The 19,389-nt window shown below is 39.1% G+C and overlaps 1 protein-coding gene across 2 annotated transcripts; it reads left to right on the plus strand.

Annotated features, from left to right (window-relative positions):
• Nucleotides 1-861: 861 nt before the first annotated feature.
• Nucleotides 862-18,687, plus strand: LOC117299692 (transcriptional activator protein Pur-beta-like). 2 transcript variants are annotated; one of them, XM_033783246.1, is made up of 7 exons: nt 862-934; nt 13,452-13,552; nt 13,985-14,206; nt 15,286-15,406; nt 15,977-16,092; nt 17,400-17,609; nt 18,317-18,687. In XM_033783246.1, the coding sequence occupies exons 1-6, from the start codon at nt 892-894 to the stop codon at nt 17,571-17,573; spliced, it is 777 nt and encodes a 258-aa protein (XP_033639137.1). In that variant the 5' UTR covers nt 862-891; the 3' UTR covers nt 17,574-17,609; nt 18,317-18,687. The 2 variants fall into 2 exon arrangements, with proteins under 2 accessions (XP_033639137.1, XP_033639136.1); XM_033783245.1 differs by having other exon boundaries at nt 17,400-18,687.
• The last annotated feature ends 702 nt before the right edge of the window (nt 18,688-19,389 follow it).

Consider the following 19,389-nt stretch of genomic DNA (forward strand, 5'->3'; position numbering starts at 1 on the left):
CTAGGTTGCTTAAAAAGAAATTTTAAAACTTAGGAAAGACAAGTCAAGCCTCTTGATTTAAAACATTGACAAAAAAAGCGATCACAATCAGTCAGTTTCCCTTGCTAGGTTGCTTAAAAACAAATTTTACAACTGAGGAAACACAGGTCAAGCCTCTTGATTTAAAATAAAGGTTTTACTTCGATAAAACAAAATATTTTTCAAAAAAAAAACTTTAAAATAAAAATATAAAAAAAGGTCAAATTTTCAATGAGTTTTGGTTTTCTTCTTCTTGATTTTGTTGTGTTTAAAGAAAATCATTAAGATTCTGCCAGTTTGTTTCTTAGAAACAAAATCTGCAAGTTTTAGTGTCCTCAAATTTTAGTCGTCCCGTAGTATTTACTATTTTATATTTAGCTAACTTGCTGTACAAAAAAAGTACAGCAGTGATCCTTGCTTGACAACTAAAATAAACTTTCACCACAGTTTAAGGTTTAATTTTTGTCTCAAAACCCACCTTTCTGTCCCCTCTAAAATACCGATGAAATGAACAGCATAATATTAATTTCCAATTAGAACACCGAAATAAATAGTAAGTTTTGATTTGACCAAAGAAAGTTTCACTTACCCAAATTGTGGTGCTCTACTCTGCATGTTGTTTGTTTACAAAATGTCGTCTGCTTTTTACCTTCTGCACATTCTAACTGGAATAACTTTCAACCTTTGCACGCATGCCCACGATCAAAGTGCGCACCATTAGCCAATCAGAATACTGGATTAAGATTAACATTCATTTATGCAAACTTTTGACAGGAAAATATGCAAATACCAACTAATGAATATTAATCACCAGCTGAAAGCGAGGCTTGAATATAACTGAGAGCTAGCTGTCGCAGCCTGGAAGGACTAGCGATGTCGGATCGGGAAAGCACCGAGGACCAGTCGCAGGGACAAGGTAAAACTCAACAAATTCCACTTTTGATAAATGCATAATGGTTCTTAGTCCTTAGGCAACATTCCTGCCAATTTTCAAGGCGATTCAGAGCTGTTTGACGAGGTTATGTGCTTTGACATAATATTTGCAGACAGCTGATTTCTGTAGAATTACATTGGCCGAGAGGTCATACAACATGGCCGCGGCACGGAAAAAAGTGCAAAGACTGGTCCCAGATTTGGGTGTATTTCATTCGATTTGAACCTTGACAGCATGTAGTGAGGACGATTTATGTTGCAGGAAGAGTCAAAGAACAAAACTGTGCTGTTAATTCGTGTAAATCGTGATGCATACTTTTGTTTGCGTACATTTATTATCAATGCGAATCTAGACTACGGATGAAGGCAGGCTAGGCGAAGCCAATGCAACTGACATTGACAACTGCACTGTACATTACATGTATGTACTAAACATGACATGTACGTACTAAACATGACATGTACTATACATGATTTAGGGAATAACAGTGCGAGCACCCAGTGTGGCGGTTTCAACTTTCCGCCGTGTTCAGTTTTCCGAATGACCAAATACGGTAACATTACGTCATGCGATGCCTGCGCACAGCAAGCAAAAGGAGTCAATTTTTAGTGCTGTATTGAGTCATCCGTGTTACTCTCCGGTAGCTGTCATGGCGGCGTCCACGAGTACAACGAGCGGCGAACGCGTGGATCGTACGAGAGAATTTTGGTGTGGCACAAGCAGTGTGACCTGCTTAAAGTTGTACACATGAATACGTGTAAAGATGGGGCAAGAGAATGTGACTAAACAGAAAAGAATCATAATAATAAACAATTTGGGGTCACCGAGAGAACTACAGTACTCGCCAGGGTACTCGCGGCGGTATGGTGGCTACGTCACCCGGAAAACTGAACACGCCGGAAAGCTTAAACCGTTCGAACAACGTGGTGAAATGTCCGGCTACGTCACCCGGAAAACTGAACACGGCGGAAGACTGAAACCGCCACACCGGTCTTCACTGCGTGGTAATGACCGGATTGGTGGCTGGCGCTGTTAACGGACCGAGCCGGAGGCGAGGTCCGTTAACAGCGCCAGCCACCAACCAAGGTCATTACCACGCAGTGAAGACCGGGTACGAACACTGTTATTCCCATTAATAAATACCTTTTTTAGCAAATTAAACGGCTAAAATTGTCCAAATTTTGTGACTTTTCTCTCGGCGGTACTTCCAGACATGTTCAGGGGCCATGTTTGAGCTTTTGATGGTTCCCATCTCTTTCGTGCGTTAATCACATTACTGATCTTTGAGACCAGTGACTCAAAATAATGATCTGTTCAGCGCCTTCACTGGGGTCAAAGGAGGCAAATGATTGGACGATAGCTGTTCCTTGTGCATTAAAACGCGCGCATGAGCTCGGCGTAAGTTCATATGTGCGCACATGTGTCACACGCGCACTCAAAATTGATACATTTTTTAGCGCGTACGTGTAAGTGCGCGAAATTGCAATGAAACTAACAGGGATATAAATAAGCGTGCGATACAGTGCAGAGCGCAAGGTTTACACAATGTATGCTGATTTAGTGGCCACTTATTCGCTATTTTCCAAAGCCGGTCTTTATACCACCGTTAACACTCCCACACGTGACCGGGTTTTGACTAATCAGAGACTTGAAACCGTCCAAGGTATTTATTAATGTAATGTAAGGGCCTTGTCACACAAGGCAACTTTTGCAGGCAACTTGGAGGCAATCAACTGCAGTGCAAGCTGCAGGACCATTTTGGTAGCACACAAATAAATTTTAGACATTGTCTTACGATCCACAAAAGAACAATTTTAACATTCAAATGGGAATGGCTTTTCTTCTTGGAGATTGCCTGGAACTGGTTGCCCGTAAATTGCTTTGTGTGACATGGCCCTAATGTGCGTGCATTATTTGCAATGTGCATTTGCAATGTCCATTGCAAAGTACATTGCAATGTATGATTATTATGTACAGTCATAAGGTTTATCGCGAATAGCAAAATATCAAGAGAGGGCACTGTTGAACCCACAAGGTATATTATAGGCGTTGCATGCGTGAGTCAGAGAAACTGCATAGAAACCGCCCCATATTCTTTCCCACAATGCATTGCATTTCTGAATCGCGATAAACCTTTTGACCATAGAGCTTTATATATTGACTAGAGCGCTAACTTGCTCTGCGTTTTGAAGCCACCCTGGGCGCAGACATGTCTGATGTGTTGCTCGACTACGGAGCGATTTAAATTTTAAGAACACACAATGCCACAGCGCAATTGTTTTTACATTCGTGTGCGCTTACGTACGCGACCGCCCATTCACGTACGTCCGCGCTACGAAAACTATCAGTTCGACTTGATTGACGTACTTAAAAAAGGTATACGCGCCTTTTAAAGATGACGCACATGATGCTCGCAGTTTGATGATTTCAAACAGTTCTTCTCTACAGCCTTTAATCCATGCATGATTTTGCATATTTGAAGAAGATCAGCTCTCTGTCTGAGGTACTCTAGTGATGGTAGTTTGGGGTGTCTTAAGTCTGTCTTCGAAGTCTAGATTTGAAGGCTGCACTTTTCAAGGAAGACGAAGAAGCAGTAGTTGCGACTATTTTTGTAGTGAGTAGTCATGTCGCCACTAACCAAGAAGTTTAAACACGGTAACTGTCGCGACTCGACCAGCAAACGTAAGCGACTACGACACAGTTAGTTGCCCAGCCGTCAGTTTCACTAAACTCTTCCTAACTTTAGGATTAATCTTAGGACTTAGGACAAGTTAAATTCCCTATCCAAAGACGTTAGGACAAATTGAACCCATCCTCAGTTACTCGAGATAGGATTAATCCTAGCGTTTTGTGAAATCGGCCGCTGGCTAAGTGAACATCATGGCACCGATGGTGTTCAGGTTTAGGTTTATTTTCCATACCAAAAGGGAGTACAATAACAATAAAGGAAAAATACTTATCGGAACTTAATAATAGTATGGGGAGGTCGCAGACGAGAAGCCTAGAAACTTTTACAAGGTCTGGCCTCAGCGATTTAATCAAGTGATTATCAGATTAGAGATTTTTCTTGAAATTACACCAAAGTGGGCGTGCATGAAATAGAGTAGAAACTGATCCATGCATGAGCGATGTGTAATCAACATCATCAATGCCCTTGCACATGTTGTAATGTTGTAATATTCCTGTTACATGTTGTAATATTCCTGTTAGTGATAGGTACCACCTGTAGAGTTGGGGGATTCCCCTCTGACTGCCAGTCACAGAAATAAATTGTTCAGTTCATTTGTCCTGGTGCATTGTAGTTTGTCATGTAATGTTGCTTTGTTTACATTGGTGTCATGTTTATTGTGTGTCACCAGTCTAACACAATCCATTGAATAACAATAGGGCGTTGTTGTCAGTATTATTGCCCATAGAGTTAGTGCCCGTAACTCTGGTATTGCCCTTTTGTGAATGGACGAAAAACATGGTAAATGAAATGACTTTTGGAAAATGTTACGAAGGAATTTGCCAAAATACATACGCAGAGCTTGAAGCGGGTATGTTTTTTTATTTTATTTTTTTACTTTTTTACGCAAGTCGCCAGACACACATGGCCTGAAGGCCACTTCAAGGTGTGGGCTACAATTATTTTTTTCCAGAGGCTGTTGCCACCTAGGGCTGAAACAGGGTTACCCCTTTTACAGTTTAATGGATGTAGGCTTAGGTATCATCAGTTTGAAGCCTGGCCGGTAGAGCAGAAAGTACTACCTCCCCAATTTTATGTAGCAAGTGTCACGACCAAGATTCGAACCCACACTCTGCTGATCAAACACCATCAGAGCTTGAATTCGGTGCTCTTAACCGCTCGGCCATGACACGCCACGGGTACAAGATGAATTTGAGAGCCACAATGTATGCCCCCGAATGCAAAAAAAAAAACTTTTTTTGGACGAGTAGTTGCCTTCTTCATTGTAATAATAAAATTAAGTTTTACTTTTTAAACTTGTCTTCTCTTCAAATCGTTTTGGGTTTCTTTATTATGCATGTAAGATATGATTTATTAATATTTTGTTCGATCATAAAAACTGTATCATTGGGTTTACCAGGGAAAGCTCTGGCCAATATTTTACAATTTTAATTGTTGTTAAAGGCTGATGATGACTCGTTCAAGGACGGGCTGATTTTTGTATAAATTATAAAGAGAATAAAACAATCATCATGCACTATTGTTGTTTTACATTTTTAACTAATTAAGTGGCCTTCATGCCTTCTCTATTTTAAAGTTGCTGGCCTTGACCTAAAATTGTAATTCCGGACCAGCAGTTGATTTCACAAAAGTTGACGCAAAACGTTTATTGCGTAAGTTGTGCCATAAACTTTGCGCAAGTGGACTTTACGCAGTTGCGTAAAGTTTTGTGGAATCGGCCTCGGATGTAGTATTCACAATACCATAATCAGTCCTATATTTGGAATACATAGTATGGAATACATGTATGTAGTGTGCAAGTTCATTGCCGTCACTCATTTTGGTCTAGCACGGTTAGCATACTACAGCATTACAATTATAATGTTCCTAGTGTGCAGAAGGCAAGTCTGAACTTGCTGCTACACACGGCTTCATATTGTGAGTACCACTTTCAACTATCTTGGGGGGGGGGGGGGTGGGGGAATGAGCGACTTGACTAGAACACAGTTAAAAAACACTAATGGCCCAACATATATAAATATATTTGACATACCGTCTGCTTGTAATGTATTTATAATTGTTTAATGGCCAAAAAAAGAATAAGAATAAGAATAAGGCATAAATTATAAGATAGCAATGAATGCTAACAACCATGACAACATTACATTATCCTTAAAAATTTGTCACTCAAAAATCACAAATTTTCTCTTTAAATTTAGAGCATTAGCATTCACAGTGCACATAGCCAGGATTGCTACATGTACGTGTATCTAAATATTTTGTATTGCTGGACAAATGCGTTCCCTGGATATTGGGACACTTTTCTAATAGTTGCCCTCAGGCAATCTTGAATTTGATTGCTTTCTGATAATCAAGGGTGATTTTTAGTAGAACTATTTTCATTAGGACCAGTACGCAGGCTTTCAGATGTATCCAAATATTGGTTTTACAGACTTCATGGTTTGTTTATTGTTTGTTTGTTTGTTTGTTCTATTTCCATTAAAAAAAAAAAAAATTCAGGAATATTGGTTACATGTAAACAATAATAATAATAACCGTATTTATAACGGGCCTTTTGCCAAAGGATACAAAGCGCCAGGTATTATTACTGCAAGGAGTGGGACGAAGTTTGAGATATAAGACCTAATCCTTAAACACCATGTAATGGTTACAAGGTGCTGTGGCGCAATATGCTGCCAATCCAGCCAGGAACACCGGGGCGAACCCCTTCTCTTTACGATAAGTGCATTGGGTTCTTTTACATGCGTTTATACAACACATGGGACCAACGGCTTTACGTCCCATCCGAAGGACGAAGCAATGGTTAAGTGTCTTGCTTAAGTTCACAAGTGTCATGGCTGGGGATTCGAACCCACACTCTGCTGATCAGAAACACCAGAGTTTGAATTCGGTGCTCTTAACCACTCGGCCACAACACTTCCACAAATAAGTAAAGTTATAAATACTAATTACTGAGTAAGTGTACAAATGGGAGCTGCAACCATTTTGAGTAATTACCAATAGTGTCCACTGCCTTTAAAGACAGTGGACACTGTGGTAATTACTCAAAATATTAGCATAAAACCTTACTTGGTAACGAGTAATAGTATAACAGTAAACACATTGTGAGAAACGGCTCCCTCTGAAGTGACATTGTTTTTGAGAAGGAAGTAATTTTCCACAAATTTAATTTTGAGAAGACTTGTCTTTGACAATTACTAATAGTGTCCAGTGTCTAAAATCAATAGGCCTACAACTGGGCTTAAAATAATAACCAAAACCAGATGATTATGCAAATGAGGTATTGTTTAAAAAAGAATGGGTCTTCTAGACCTTCTTAAAGGCAGTGGACACTATTGGTAATTGTCAAAGACTAGCCTTCACAGTTGGTGTATCTCAACATATGCATAAAATAACCTTCTTAAAGGCAGTGGACACTATTGGTAATTGTCAAAGACTAGCCTTCACAGTTGGTGTATCTCAACATATGCATAAAATAACCTTCTTAAAGACAGTGGACACTATTGGTAATTGTCAAAGACTAGCCTTCACAGTTGGTGTATCTCAACATATGCATAAAATAACCTTCTTAAAGGCAGTGGACACTATTGGTAATTGTCAAAGACTAGCCTTCACAGTTGGTGTATCTCAACATATGCATAAAATAACCTTCTTAAAGGCAGTGGACACTATTGGTAATTGTCAAAGACTAGCCTTCACAGTTGGTGTATCTCAACATATGCATAAAATAACCTTCTTAAAGGCAGTGGACACTATTGGTAATTGTCAAAGACTAGCCTTCACAGTTGGTGTATCTCCACATATGCATAAAATAACCTTCTTAAAGGCAGTGGACACTATTGGTAATTGTCAAAGACTAGCCTTCACAGTTGGTGTATCTCAACATATGCATAAAATAACCTTCTTAAAGGCAGTGGACACTATTGGTAATTGTCAAAGACTAGCCTTCACAGTTGGTGTATCTCAACATATGCATAAAATAACTAACCTGTGAAAATTTGAGCTCAATCGGTCATCAAAGTTGCGAGATAATAATGAAAGAAGAAAACACCCTTGTCACACGAAGTTGTGTGCGTTTAGATGGTTGATTTCGAGACCTCAAGTTCTAAACATGAGGTCTCGAAATCAAATTCGTGGAAAATGACTTCTTTCTCGTAAACTATGTCACTTCAGAGGGAGCTGCTTTTCACAATGTTTTATACCACCAACCTCTCCCCATTACTCGTTACCAAGTAAGGTTTTGTGCTAATAATTATTTTGAGTAATTACCAATAGTGTCCACTGCCTTTAAAACAAAACCTTATAACATAGGGCATTTTTGCTTATCAGATCCAATTAAAAACAACCATCAAGATAACACTATTTATTAGAATGCTCAAAATTGCACAGTAATTTTTGGGGGGCCTTTTTTAAAACCAAAAATAAACACCACTTAAAGCCATTCTTGCGAAACAGAAAAAGTAAAAAAGTTCACAGGCTTACAAATAACTTACAGGGTTTACAGAAGGTAATGGTGAAAGACTTCGATATCGAGAATTAAGGATTTTAAACACATGTCATGACACGGCGGATCAAGCATATAAACAAGGGTGGGTTTGCCCGTTATTTTCTCCCGACTCTAATGATCGATTGAGCCTAAATTTTCACAAATTTGTTATTTTATGTAAGTGGTGGTACACGAGTTGGGGCCTTTGGACAATACTGTTCAGGGATGCCAGTTTGCCGGCTATTGCCGGAATTCCGGCTTTTTCCAATTTCCCCTTTTTTTTTTTTTAATGATTATCCGGCGCTCCGTATTTCCTTTGGCCGGAGAAAATATATCTTATTGAAAACAGATTTCCGGCGTTCTGTTTTTCATCTGGCCGGAGAAAAAATAAGTTTTGAAAAAGATTTCCCGCGCTCTGTATTTCATTTGGCCCGAGAAATATATTTGATTGGAAACAAATTTCCGGCGCTCCTTAATTCTGGCCAGAGAAAATATATAAAATAATATCTACCGTCAACTTGCTGTCAACTCAACCACTTCCAAGATGGCAGATATGAACTAGTCTTGACCTAGGGCCTCAGCGATCAACTAACATAAATTGCAGTACATACTACACATGCAGTACCAATCATTCACGCCTTGAGGCAAGACTAATCAAAATGCAGGAAAGCGACCGACGGCTTTGTAGCTTCGAGATATCTTGTGCACGATCAAAAAACAAAATTCTGATAATCGAAATGTAGCCCAAACTTTTCAAATTCTCTTTTAGCTTATACTGTATATTTTTATGCATCTTTTGTGGATTTTAAATTTATTTTGGTGGAGTTGTCGGCACCAAGCGAGTTGACGGTAAGTTGTTGGACCCTCCCAATAATGTGCAATGTTGACACCGATCGATAAATTTAATTGCAAAAGAAGTTTTTTATACAACCGATCCTCACATTACGAACCCATCAACAATGGTTGACAAAACAAAATTACTATAAAGGTAGAAATAAGAGGGTAAGATCGTCCAAGAATGGAAAAGAAAAAAAAGAAGAATTTAAACAAAATTCAAAACTCAGACTATGCCTGCCTTTTTTGCAAGGGGGGGGGGGTCAGAATTTGTTGTTTGTTTATGTTTTATTAAAAAAGTGCTGTTATGTTTTTTTTATTGTTTTTTGGTCGGGGGGGGGGGGGCAGTGACCCCTTTTCCTTCCAAATTTTTTTTAGGCTCTGAAGGAAAGAGCCACTGGCATCCCTGACTGTTAACCGAAAGTGTCCAAACTCCAGAATGTCCCCTAGTTCCCGAAAAAGAAACACTAGTAATTGTGGCATTTATAATCGAAAGCTGCAATATTGATAATGTATCATAAAAATGAACACCTTGTCTATTCCCGTAACACTCTCCTTACATTATGTTCTGTGGAGTTCATAATCAGTAAATAAATAGGCTTAATTGAAAGCTGAAATATCGTACCCAATTTTCCTAACTATTAACATCATAAAAAAGAACACTTTGTCACCGTAACTCTCCTTGCAATATATTTTGTGGAATTTATAACAAGTAACAAATCAATGCACTAGAAATATTGTACAAAACCTTGACATTCTTGAATTACATAAAATACAACCACTGTTAACATATCAAAGAAAAGAACACTTTGTTACCGTAACACTCGCCTTACAATATATTTTTTTGATAATGTTTTTATAATTGGAATGTGAAATATTGTTTTATTTTATTTTATTTTATTTTATACAACATCCAACAGCGCAAGCGCCAATGACAGGACTGATAAAAATATTAATATTAAACATTATAAAAACAGTTAAATTTAACAAAACCTTGACATTATTATTTTATACACTCTGTACAACCACTGTTAACATTATCATAAATAAAAAAACACATCGTCACCATAACACTCTTCTTGTTTAACATGTTTAATGCAGAGTTTTCTGTGACCATTACATCAGTGTAAATGGCGGTCAGGTAGCGGTCAACAGCACACTGACAGTCCCCGCATAATAATAATAATAGCAGAGTTGAATCTCAGGTCATGCAATAGCCTGTCCCAATATAGTTTGTTGACCTTTCTCTGTCTGGGGTTTTTCATTATTGAACGTGTAGTTCAGGGAGGTGTTCACTCATACATTATGATAAGACAGTAAGACGGTAGTTATGATCACACTAAAACCTTATTCAGAGGTGAACAAAAAAACAGAGTGTGAACAATGTACTTTGCATCCCAATGTAGAGATTTTGTACATTTAACTGTAATAATAGTGGCTTCCTATAGACGATGTGACCTACATGTACATGTATGTTTACATTTAAACCGCCCTCTATTGAAAAAACACTGTATACCTCATGTTTCGCCGGGCAAAAAGACACGTAGTCATGGTAAGATTGCATCGATTTTCTAGCTTGCTGCCAAAACACAAAGGTTTTGCCCTTTGGTATAATTGCATGAATCATGTTATGGTTTTCATGTGGCGTCAGAGGTCACATCGTCTATAGCGCACATATGAACCTCACTCAGTGATGCTCTAGTTGCTTAAATAGACACTATTGGTAATTGTCCAAGACCAATCTTCTCACTTGGTGCATCTCAAAATAACAAACCTGTGAAAATTTGAGCTTAATTTGTTGTCAAAGTTGCGAGATAATACATAGGCCTAAGTAATGGAAGAAAACACCCTTGTCACACGAAGTTAGTGTGCTTTCAGATGCTTGATTTCGGAACCTCAAATTCTAAATATGAGGTCTCGAAATCAAATCGTGGAAAAATACTTCTTTCTCGAAAACTACATAATAATAATAATAATAATAATAATAATAATAATAAACAGTTCTTATATAGCGCATAATACAAAATAAAGTCTCTAAGCGCTTCTGTGATTGAAGAGATGGGTTTTAAGTCGTGATTTAAATTGTTCTAGTGTGGCACAGTCTTTGAGATTGTTGGGAAGAGAGTTCCATAGTTTAGGTGAAGCATATTGGAAGGAACGTTGACCGTAGAACTTCGTGTGAACTGGAGCTGCTATGAGAAGACCTTTTGAACTGGAACGAAGTTTTCGCGGAGGGTGATAGTGTTGAATTAAATCCTGGAGATAATCTGGTGCTGATCCGTTTTTGCATTTGTAGGTGAGTGTTAGGAGTTTGAAAACTATCCGTGATTTAACTGGTAGCCAGTGGAGATTGCGAAGGATCGGAGTGATGAGTCTGGCTGCTGAATTTTGAACGCGTTGGAGTTTATGAGGGAGCCGCCTCTCACAATGTTTCATACTATCAACCTCTCCCCATTACTCGTTACCAAGTAAGGTTTTATGCTAATAATTATTTTGAGTAATTACCAATAGTGTCCACTGCCTTTAAATTATGAGATTTACTCCTTAGCACCAAATAATGTTTTACAAGGTGCTGTGCTGTGGCGCATGCAGCCAATCATTCAAACTGGGATAGTTGTATGCATGATTTTACCAGTTAGAAGTTTGACTTTTTTTTTTTTTTTTAAATCACCATCTACACGTTCAAAATTCAACCACTGCCCATGAATTTATGTCAATATGGCGGCGTCCAGTAATGCAAACTATTATGGCTGGTGCAAATTTAAAAGGCTTTTTTCAGCCCTCTATCATGTCTACACAAATGTAAGTTGATTATTGGCAGTAATACAATTTTGTTTAGCAAAAACCAGCAAGTATAGGATTGTGAATCTCATCATTTGCACTGTACGTACTTAATGTATTTACAACGTTGAGTGTTTTTTTACAAAATTTTTGTTTACGCGGGCAATGTGTGGACAGTACAACAAATTAGCTGAACAACCCTATACAACAAAAATATGTACATCGTACTGTATCTGCATTTTCAGATTTTGTTTTAAATATCTTTGTTAATTATCCTTTTTTTTCTTTCTTTTAAAGCCATTATACACTTTTGGTAAACAGTATTGTCCAAGTCCCACATTTCGTGTATCACAACTAATATATAAAATAACAAACCTGTGAGAATTTAGGTTCAATCGGTCATCGAAGTCGGGAGAAAATAACGGGAAAACCCATTCTTGTTTCCGCGCGATTTGCCGTGTCATGACATGTGTTTATAATAAATCCGTAATTCTCGCTAACAAGAATTTATATTGTTTTAATGTTTTCTCAAAAAGTAAAGCATTTCATGGAACAATATTTCAAGAGAAGTCTTTCACCATTACCTTCTGTAAACCCTGTAAATTATTTGTAAATCTGTGAACTTTTATTTTTTTTTTTCCCTGTACCGAAAGGGTAAGAAAAAAAAAAGGATAGGTACCTCTTAGTTTATTACAATGTATAAATAAACAAAATAGCTTTCACTTATGAAAATATCAGGGTCCGAATTTCAGACTTACAAATGGTCTACATAATAAAGAATATGCCTTAATTATCCATTTTTCTTTTCTTTTCTTTTAAGGAAGGGTATGTGTAATTCTGTATTTATTTTCCTTACTTCTTGCTTTTTTATAATTGTTTTTTCTCCGTTTTTTCTCCGTTAATGTTCTGTCTTGTGCTATTGTAACTTGTTTGTTGTACCTTGTATTGGTCGAATAAATAATAATAATAATAATAATTTGGTCTTAAAAAAAAAATGACTAGAGCGTGGCGAACGTACTTGCTACCATAGGAAATGCACTGGTGCTCACTGCTGAGCTATGTATCAAGCCTTTGTTGGCAGTCACTGTTCGTTCAGGGGTGCCAGTCAGAAGCTGTTCAAACTTAGAGCAAAGTTGAGGGTGCTCAATGGTTTTAATTATTTTAAGGTTGACTATTTGCACTCGAACCCAGGCTGGTCGACTATTGGTTGACTACTGTGGTCGACTATTTGGAACTAGCCTCAAGACCATGGTTTCTTCACTGGTCCCAACAGCATGTTCCATTCTAATATGTGTAAAGGGCTGAGAGGAAGGAATGACACTATAGCGAAAAGGCGGAAGGTTGACTAGACTTCCAAATGAGTCGTTCGAGTGAATGCGTCACTGCGCACGTTGCTGGTCAACTACGGATCAACTAAATGTGTCCACTTGAACTTGCTCTACAGCTGTTAATTTGCCAGGGAACATACCCAAGTTTACAATACAATCTGGAATGCAGCAGGAGAGGGATCACCTTAACGGGACGTGATCACTTCTTTTTTAAACGGGATGTACCCTCTGATGTCTTTGCAAAAAGCCAGCCAAATGCGGCCGAGCAGTCATGACAAAGCTTTGAACGAAGGAGGGTAAACAATTGGAGGTTTTTACACATGTATGATTGTGTGAAAACTGCATCTGATATTTTATTATTGTTTCTTTTTATCTTTACAGGGGTCCAGGAGCTGGCTACGAAGACTCTTAGTGTACAGTCAAAGAGATACTACATAGATGTCAAACAAAACAGACGAGGGAAGTTTGTCAAGATCGCTGAGGTACAGTATGAACTTCTAGGTGGTTTAACATTTTCATTTTCACGTGTAAACGCCGCGTCGCCTAAAATGCGCACTTCACTGAATAAGGCACAGTGACATTGCCCACCAAATGGCGCATCCAAGATTATTCTGATGATGACATTAGGTGAATTGGGTCAATATTCTACCACCACGGAGTAGATTACCAGATTGTTCGGGAGACTTCTCAGTTCTGAAAAGAACTATCCTGCTTTTTAACTACTGCCTGGGCGGAAGGTACTGTATAGAAAATTGGCTGGGACTACTACTTTAGCTTATATTAGGATCGTTATTAACTGCACTACCACGGAGTGAGTTCTTAAATTGGTCTCAACGTTTCGACTAGCTTGCTCTAGTCATCTTCAGCAGACTGTGACTGGGCTTAACAATGTTTTTGTTGTGTTGTTGTTTTAGGTTGGAGCGAGTGGCAGTAAGAGCAGGTTAACCCTTGCCATGTCCGCAGCTGCCACTTTACGTGATCACATGACAGAGTTTAGCGAGCACTACGCCCAGCTCGGTCCTCCCAACCCGGACAACCCCCCAGAGGACGGTAGACTCAAGAGTGAAGTCATCATCAATGAGAACAGACGCTACTACCTTGATCTGAAAGAAAATGCTAGGGGAAGATTTTTAAAGGTAAGTGGGACTTAGAAGTCTGACAGTATCTCTCTTAGTGCAAAAAGTGGCGGGCGAAAGTGATTGTGTTTAGGACTTAAAGACAGTGGACATTATATAACTGACTTACAGATCCTTGTCATTTGATTGGTGGAACTTACTTCACGTGACATTCACTATTACTCCCTATTCGCCCATGGGGAATAGCATTTCCCATTCAACAGTTAGGATAATCTTTGTCCCAATTTTTTTGAGCAGTACAGCGCCGCCGCGCTGCTGCTTAAACAAAGGAGCACCTGTGCAAAAGGATGTGATCTGATTTGTGCATTGTTGCAGCTACGTGGCACTATATGACTTTTGGTTGTCAGCAATTTCTATGATTTTTCAAAATGTTTTCCTTTTAAAATACATCAAATGACAAGGATCTATGTCAGTTATATAAAAAAAATATTGAGTGGCTTTAATTCGTGGAATGGAAGGAATATTGTCGCTCGGTAAAATTTGGACTGTTCCATTTCACTCGGCTTCGCCTCGTGAAATGGAACAGTCCAAATTTTACCTTGCGATAATATTCCTCCCATTCCTCTCTGAGCCACTCAGTATTTGTATATTATTGGTAGTTGTCAAAGACCAGTCTTCTCACTTGGTGTTTCTCAACAGAATGCATAAAATAACAAACCTATGAAAATTTGGACGAGTTGGTCTATAAAAAGCGTTAGTAGCCTAACTCTGCGAACTAACACAATTTTGACGGCCATAAATGGCTGACCGTGCTGGTCGACGAGTTAAAAGGAAAAATGTGCATTTTCGAGTCATGTTTTGGTGGATCATTGTATTCTACTTTTAAAAGATCTTTATATCCATATATGCATTTTATAACAAACGCTTACAAACACTTTTCTAAGACCAACTCGACCGATCCAAGGCAACGTGTTTCTTTAACTCAATTTCAAATTTAAAAGCTATTGTAAACTACGTTTGTAGATTCCAGTATGAATTTGATTCTTGTCTTTATAAACACCTGGTCCAGTAAACAAAAATGTTGTTCTGTGAATTTGGACCAAGTGGTTATTTTGTTTATCTTTGTTATTACCCTGCAGGTTTCCCAGACAATAAACAGAGCGCGGCGTACTCAGATTGCCCTCCCTGCCCAAGGATTAGTGGAATTCAAAAATGCACTCACAGAACTCTTAGATGAGTTTGGTACGGAGAATGGAGCAGGTGAGTCAAGACATACTATCTCTCAAATTCACATTTATTTATACACCTGGGTAAAGGGTTTGAGGTACTCTTTGTTACACAGAGTGACACAAACACAGAGTCCACAGATTTACATCAAACTTACACAGTTTGAAGAAAATGAGAGTAGAAAGCTTCCCTTAAAATATTACTAGCAGAGGTGCTTTAGTTTTTGATAAATGAGTAAAACAATATAACAAAAATTATTTATCCGTCTCAGTTTTAACATAGGCCTAATAAAACGTATTAACCGTATTTTCTCAGTTCTGTAATTTTACAGAACTGAGAACATCTGGTTAATACGTTTTGTTAGGCCTACATGCTAAAAGTGAGACAGAAACAATTTTAAAAAACTTTTTGAATCCAAAAGTCTATTCTGCAGTAGTGTTGAAGTTTCCCTTTTCCCAGTTGTTGAATAAATAGCCAGTTAGGTTCTCAAATAAACATAATCTACCCAGAAAGTAGATACTCACATGGTGTTACCATAAACCATTAATACCTCAAACCAACGTATTTATTTACTTGACCAGTTATGATTTGTCAATCTAATAGCTGAAGGCCAACCGGAGCTGCCAGAGAACCGTTTTATTAGAGTCGAAAACAAGAACTTCTACTTTGATATCGGCAACAACTACAGAGGTATCTTCATGCGCGTTAGTGAAGTACAGGTAGGCAGTAATTCTGATTTGAGGCGTGCCATCGCACACCTAAAACCTTTCCCAGGAGTGCCAACAATCACACGCCTGAATCCCTGAAAACGCACGCCTCCCATTCACTTTGGATTTACCCATAATGACCAATTTCACCTGACGTCATCATCAGAAAAATCTTGAATACGCCATACTGGTGGGCAATTTCACTGTGCGTTTATAACTCTATGCATAGAGTATGCTGTGCGTTATGCAGTGAAGTGCGCATTTTTGACGACGCGACGTTAATACACGTAAACCTAACTTGCCCACCAACATGGTGAGCGTGGGGGACGCACGTGCAAGGGGTCAGTACACTGATGTGTGTCAGCACTGTGCACTCAGTACTTACCCAAGTTCTCTGAAAAAAAAATCAAAGGCATTTTACTCAGTTGGGATTCGAACCCAGAACCTTTGCAATTCTAGAGCAGTATCATATCAACTATGGACCACTGAGATTGCCCGGTGGCTAGAGGCAGTTCAAATCTTTTGATTTAGCAGCGAGTACTGCTAGTGATTTCATATTATGTTAATTTATTATTCTTCAGCAGGGTGTGGGTTTGAATCCCAAGCTGTGACACTTGTGTCCTTAAAGGAACACGTTGCCTTGGATTGGACGAGTTGGTCTATTAAAAGCGTTTGTAACCTTTTTTTTTAATAAAATGCTTATGGTTGGAAAGATGTTTTAAAAGTAGAATACAATGATCCACGCAAGTTTGCCTCGAAATTGTGTGGTTTTCCTGTTACTGTGCGAACTAACACGGTCGGCCATTTATGGGAGTAAAAATTTTGACCCCCATAAATGGCCGACCGTGTTCGTCGACGAGGTAAAAGGAAACCGTGCAATTTCGAGGCATGTTTGTGTGGATCATTGTATTCTACTTTTACAACATCTTTCTACCCATATGCATTTTATAAAAACGGTTACAAACGCTTTTCAAAGACAAACTCGACCGATCCAAGGCAACGTGTTCCTTTAAGCAAGACTTCGGATGGGACGTAAAGCCGTTGGTCCCAAAAAAAACCAGTGCACTTATCGTAAAGAGAAGGGGTCCGCCCCGGTGTTCCTGGCTGTGGCTGCTGTATGGGCCGTAGCACCTTGTAAACCCTTATAAGGTGCTAAAATACTTGGTCTCCAAATAAATCACTGCAAATACCTATCTTTCTGAAAGTTTGTATATATACATGTATACTCAGCGCCTTGAGTACCTTGTTTGGTAGATACATGTACGTGCGCTATATAAGACTTTGATATTACTATTATTATTCATATTTGACGTTCTCAGCCACGCAATCAGTACCGTACATCCATCACCATCCCCGAGCGGTCATGGTCTCGTTTTCGTGACATCTTCACCGATTACGTGGACAAGATGAAGGACCTACGAGCCGCCCCGACCGAAGAGGACGATCCCGATCAGGATCAAGGCGACATCGAGGGGGAAGGGGACGAGGAGTAAAACCTTGCCGCTGTTGTATTCAGCTATGTTCATCTTGTAAGTACACCACACCCTAACGGGTGTCGACTGGGTGTAAAGATATAATGGAGTGGGAAAGGGGGTATCGTTCGGGTATGAGCTTGGAGAGATTTGCTATAATGGGCGTAATGATTGGGATAAGGCGTATCTGTAGGACTGTGCATTACATGATGGGCGTAATGAGTGGGTAACTATAGGCGTGTCTATAGGACTGTGCGTTAAATGATGGGCGTAATGATTGGGATAAGGCTGCAGTACATGACGGGCGTAATGAGTGGGTAACTAAAGGTGTATCTATAGCACTGTGCAGTAATTGATGGGCATTGGGGCCTGCTATAGACAGATCTTTCTAGGGTGTTGCGGTTATGAAGGGAAGACAGTCTATGACTGGATGTACTTGGAGTTTTGTAGGGGGAGTCGGGGAACCAGAGAGGTCTGTCTATCGGCTGCATGGTCAGGAGATTGAGCTGCTACAGTGTTGTAATGTTAGAGTTGTTGGGTTGGATCGGCAAACATGATGTTTTATTTCATGGGATTGGTCTATGGTATCAAGAGATCCGAGTGTACACCGTTATGGAAAACTGGATTGTGCAGTTCGTTGATTGCGCAGTTCCTGGATCGCGCAGCTCCTTGATCGAGCTGCCGAAACGCTTTGAGGGTGTAATTAGTAGGCTAATGGGGGTGTATTAGCAAGATTGGAATAACGATACACATGCATTTGGCAGTTTGTTTGGTAATCAACCCAGCAAGGTACCACTCTACAGCATACTGGAGATACTTGGTTGGAGTTCTAACCAATCACCGTTCAGAATCAAGGACAGCATGACTTGTGAGCCAACTGGAACGCTTAAGAAGGAAAGAAGCTGCAACACTGGATCTTTAAGGATATAGCAGTTTGGTAAGCATTTTATGTGTGTGCGGCAGGTGAATCGTCGAAATGGGTCGTGTACAAACATGTATATAAACACATGCTTTATTTGTGTGTGTGTATAAAGGGTTACCCCCACTGACAAAGGTCAACCAACTGGGCCCAATTTCATGGCTCTGCTTACCGTAAGCACAGAATCGGCGCTTACGGGAGCAGGGAATTATGTGCTTACGGCAAGCGTATTTCATGGGTTAGCGGCGAATTTGGGCTTCTGGGTTTGCGTACTTCACGATACTAGGCATTCTACGCTTACAAGGCTAGCGCAGAATTCGGCGGTAAGCAGAGCCATGAATTTGGGCCCTGGTAACTACACTTGGCTTACAATTTATCTCTGTTTTCACAAAGAGACAGCTGCTTATTTATTTATTTTTTTCGTTTTTTTTTTTTTCACTGGAAAACAAAATCTTAATAATTTTTGTTTCACTGGAAAAGCAAATCTCTCTTGAATCATAAACTCTGATGATAAATTATATAACTGATCGGGCGTTAATTTGAGATCATTTGCATTTTTTAATTCGTGAAGTCATCCTGTAGAGTTTTAAGGTATGGAAAGGTCACCATATTTTTTGACAAACAATTGCTGATTTATAGGCAAAAACTATAAAAGAAAACAATAAAAATATTATGTTAAAAATTTAGCTGAATACAGTGTCTACTTGCTAAGAAAATTTTGAACAAACTGTCAACTTTATCTTCACACAAACGTCGAAACCATCCGCGTTTAGTGAGGTGATGGCAGGTACCAACTGCATTTCTGTCCGCAGCATCCACGAACTGACACAACCCTCAGAAGTTTGAGAAACGTTTCATGCATGAACCATTTCTCAATTTCATAATTTGTATTGATGTTTGACCAACTGAGGCTTTTTA

The sequence above is a fragment of the Asterias rubens genome, chromosome 14, assembly GCF_902459465.1.
Source record: "Asterias rubens chromosome 14, eAstRub1.3, whole genome shotgun sequence".
NCBI classification, from domain to species: Eukaryota; Metazoa; Echinodermata; class Asteroidea; order Forcipulatida; family Asteriidae; genus Asterias; species Asterias rubens.

Coding starts and splice junctions, on each gene's coding strand:
- LOC117299692 (XM_033783245.1), top strand. CDS start 892: ATGTCGGATCGGGAAAGCACCGAGGACCAGTCGCAGGGACAAG. Junction 14,207..15,285: donor CTAGGGGAAGATTTTTAAAG/GTAAGTGGGACT, acceptor ATTACCCTGCAG/GTTTCCCAGACAATAAACAG. Junction 16,093..17,399: donor TGCGCGTTAGTGAAGTACAG/GTAGGCAGTAAT, acceptor TGACGTTCTCAG/CCACGCAATCAGTACCGTAC.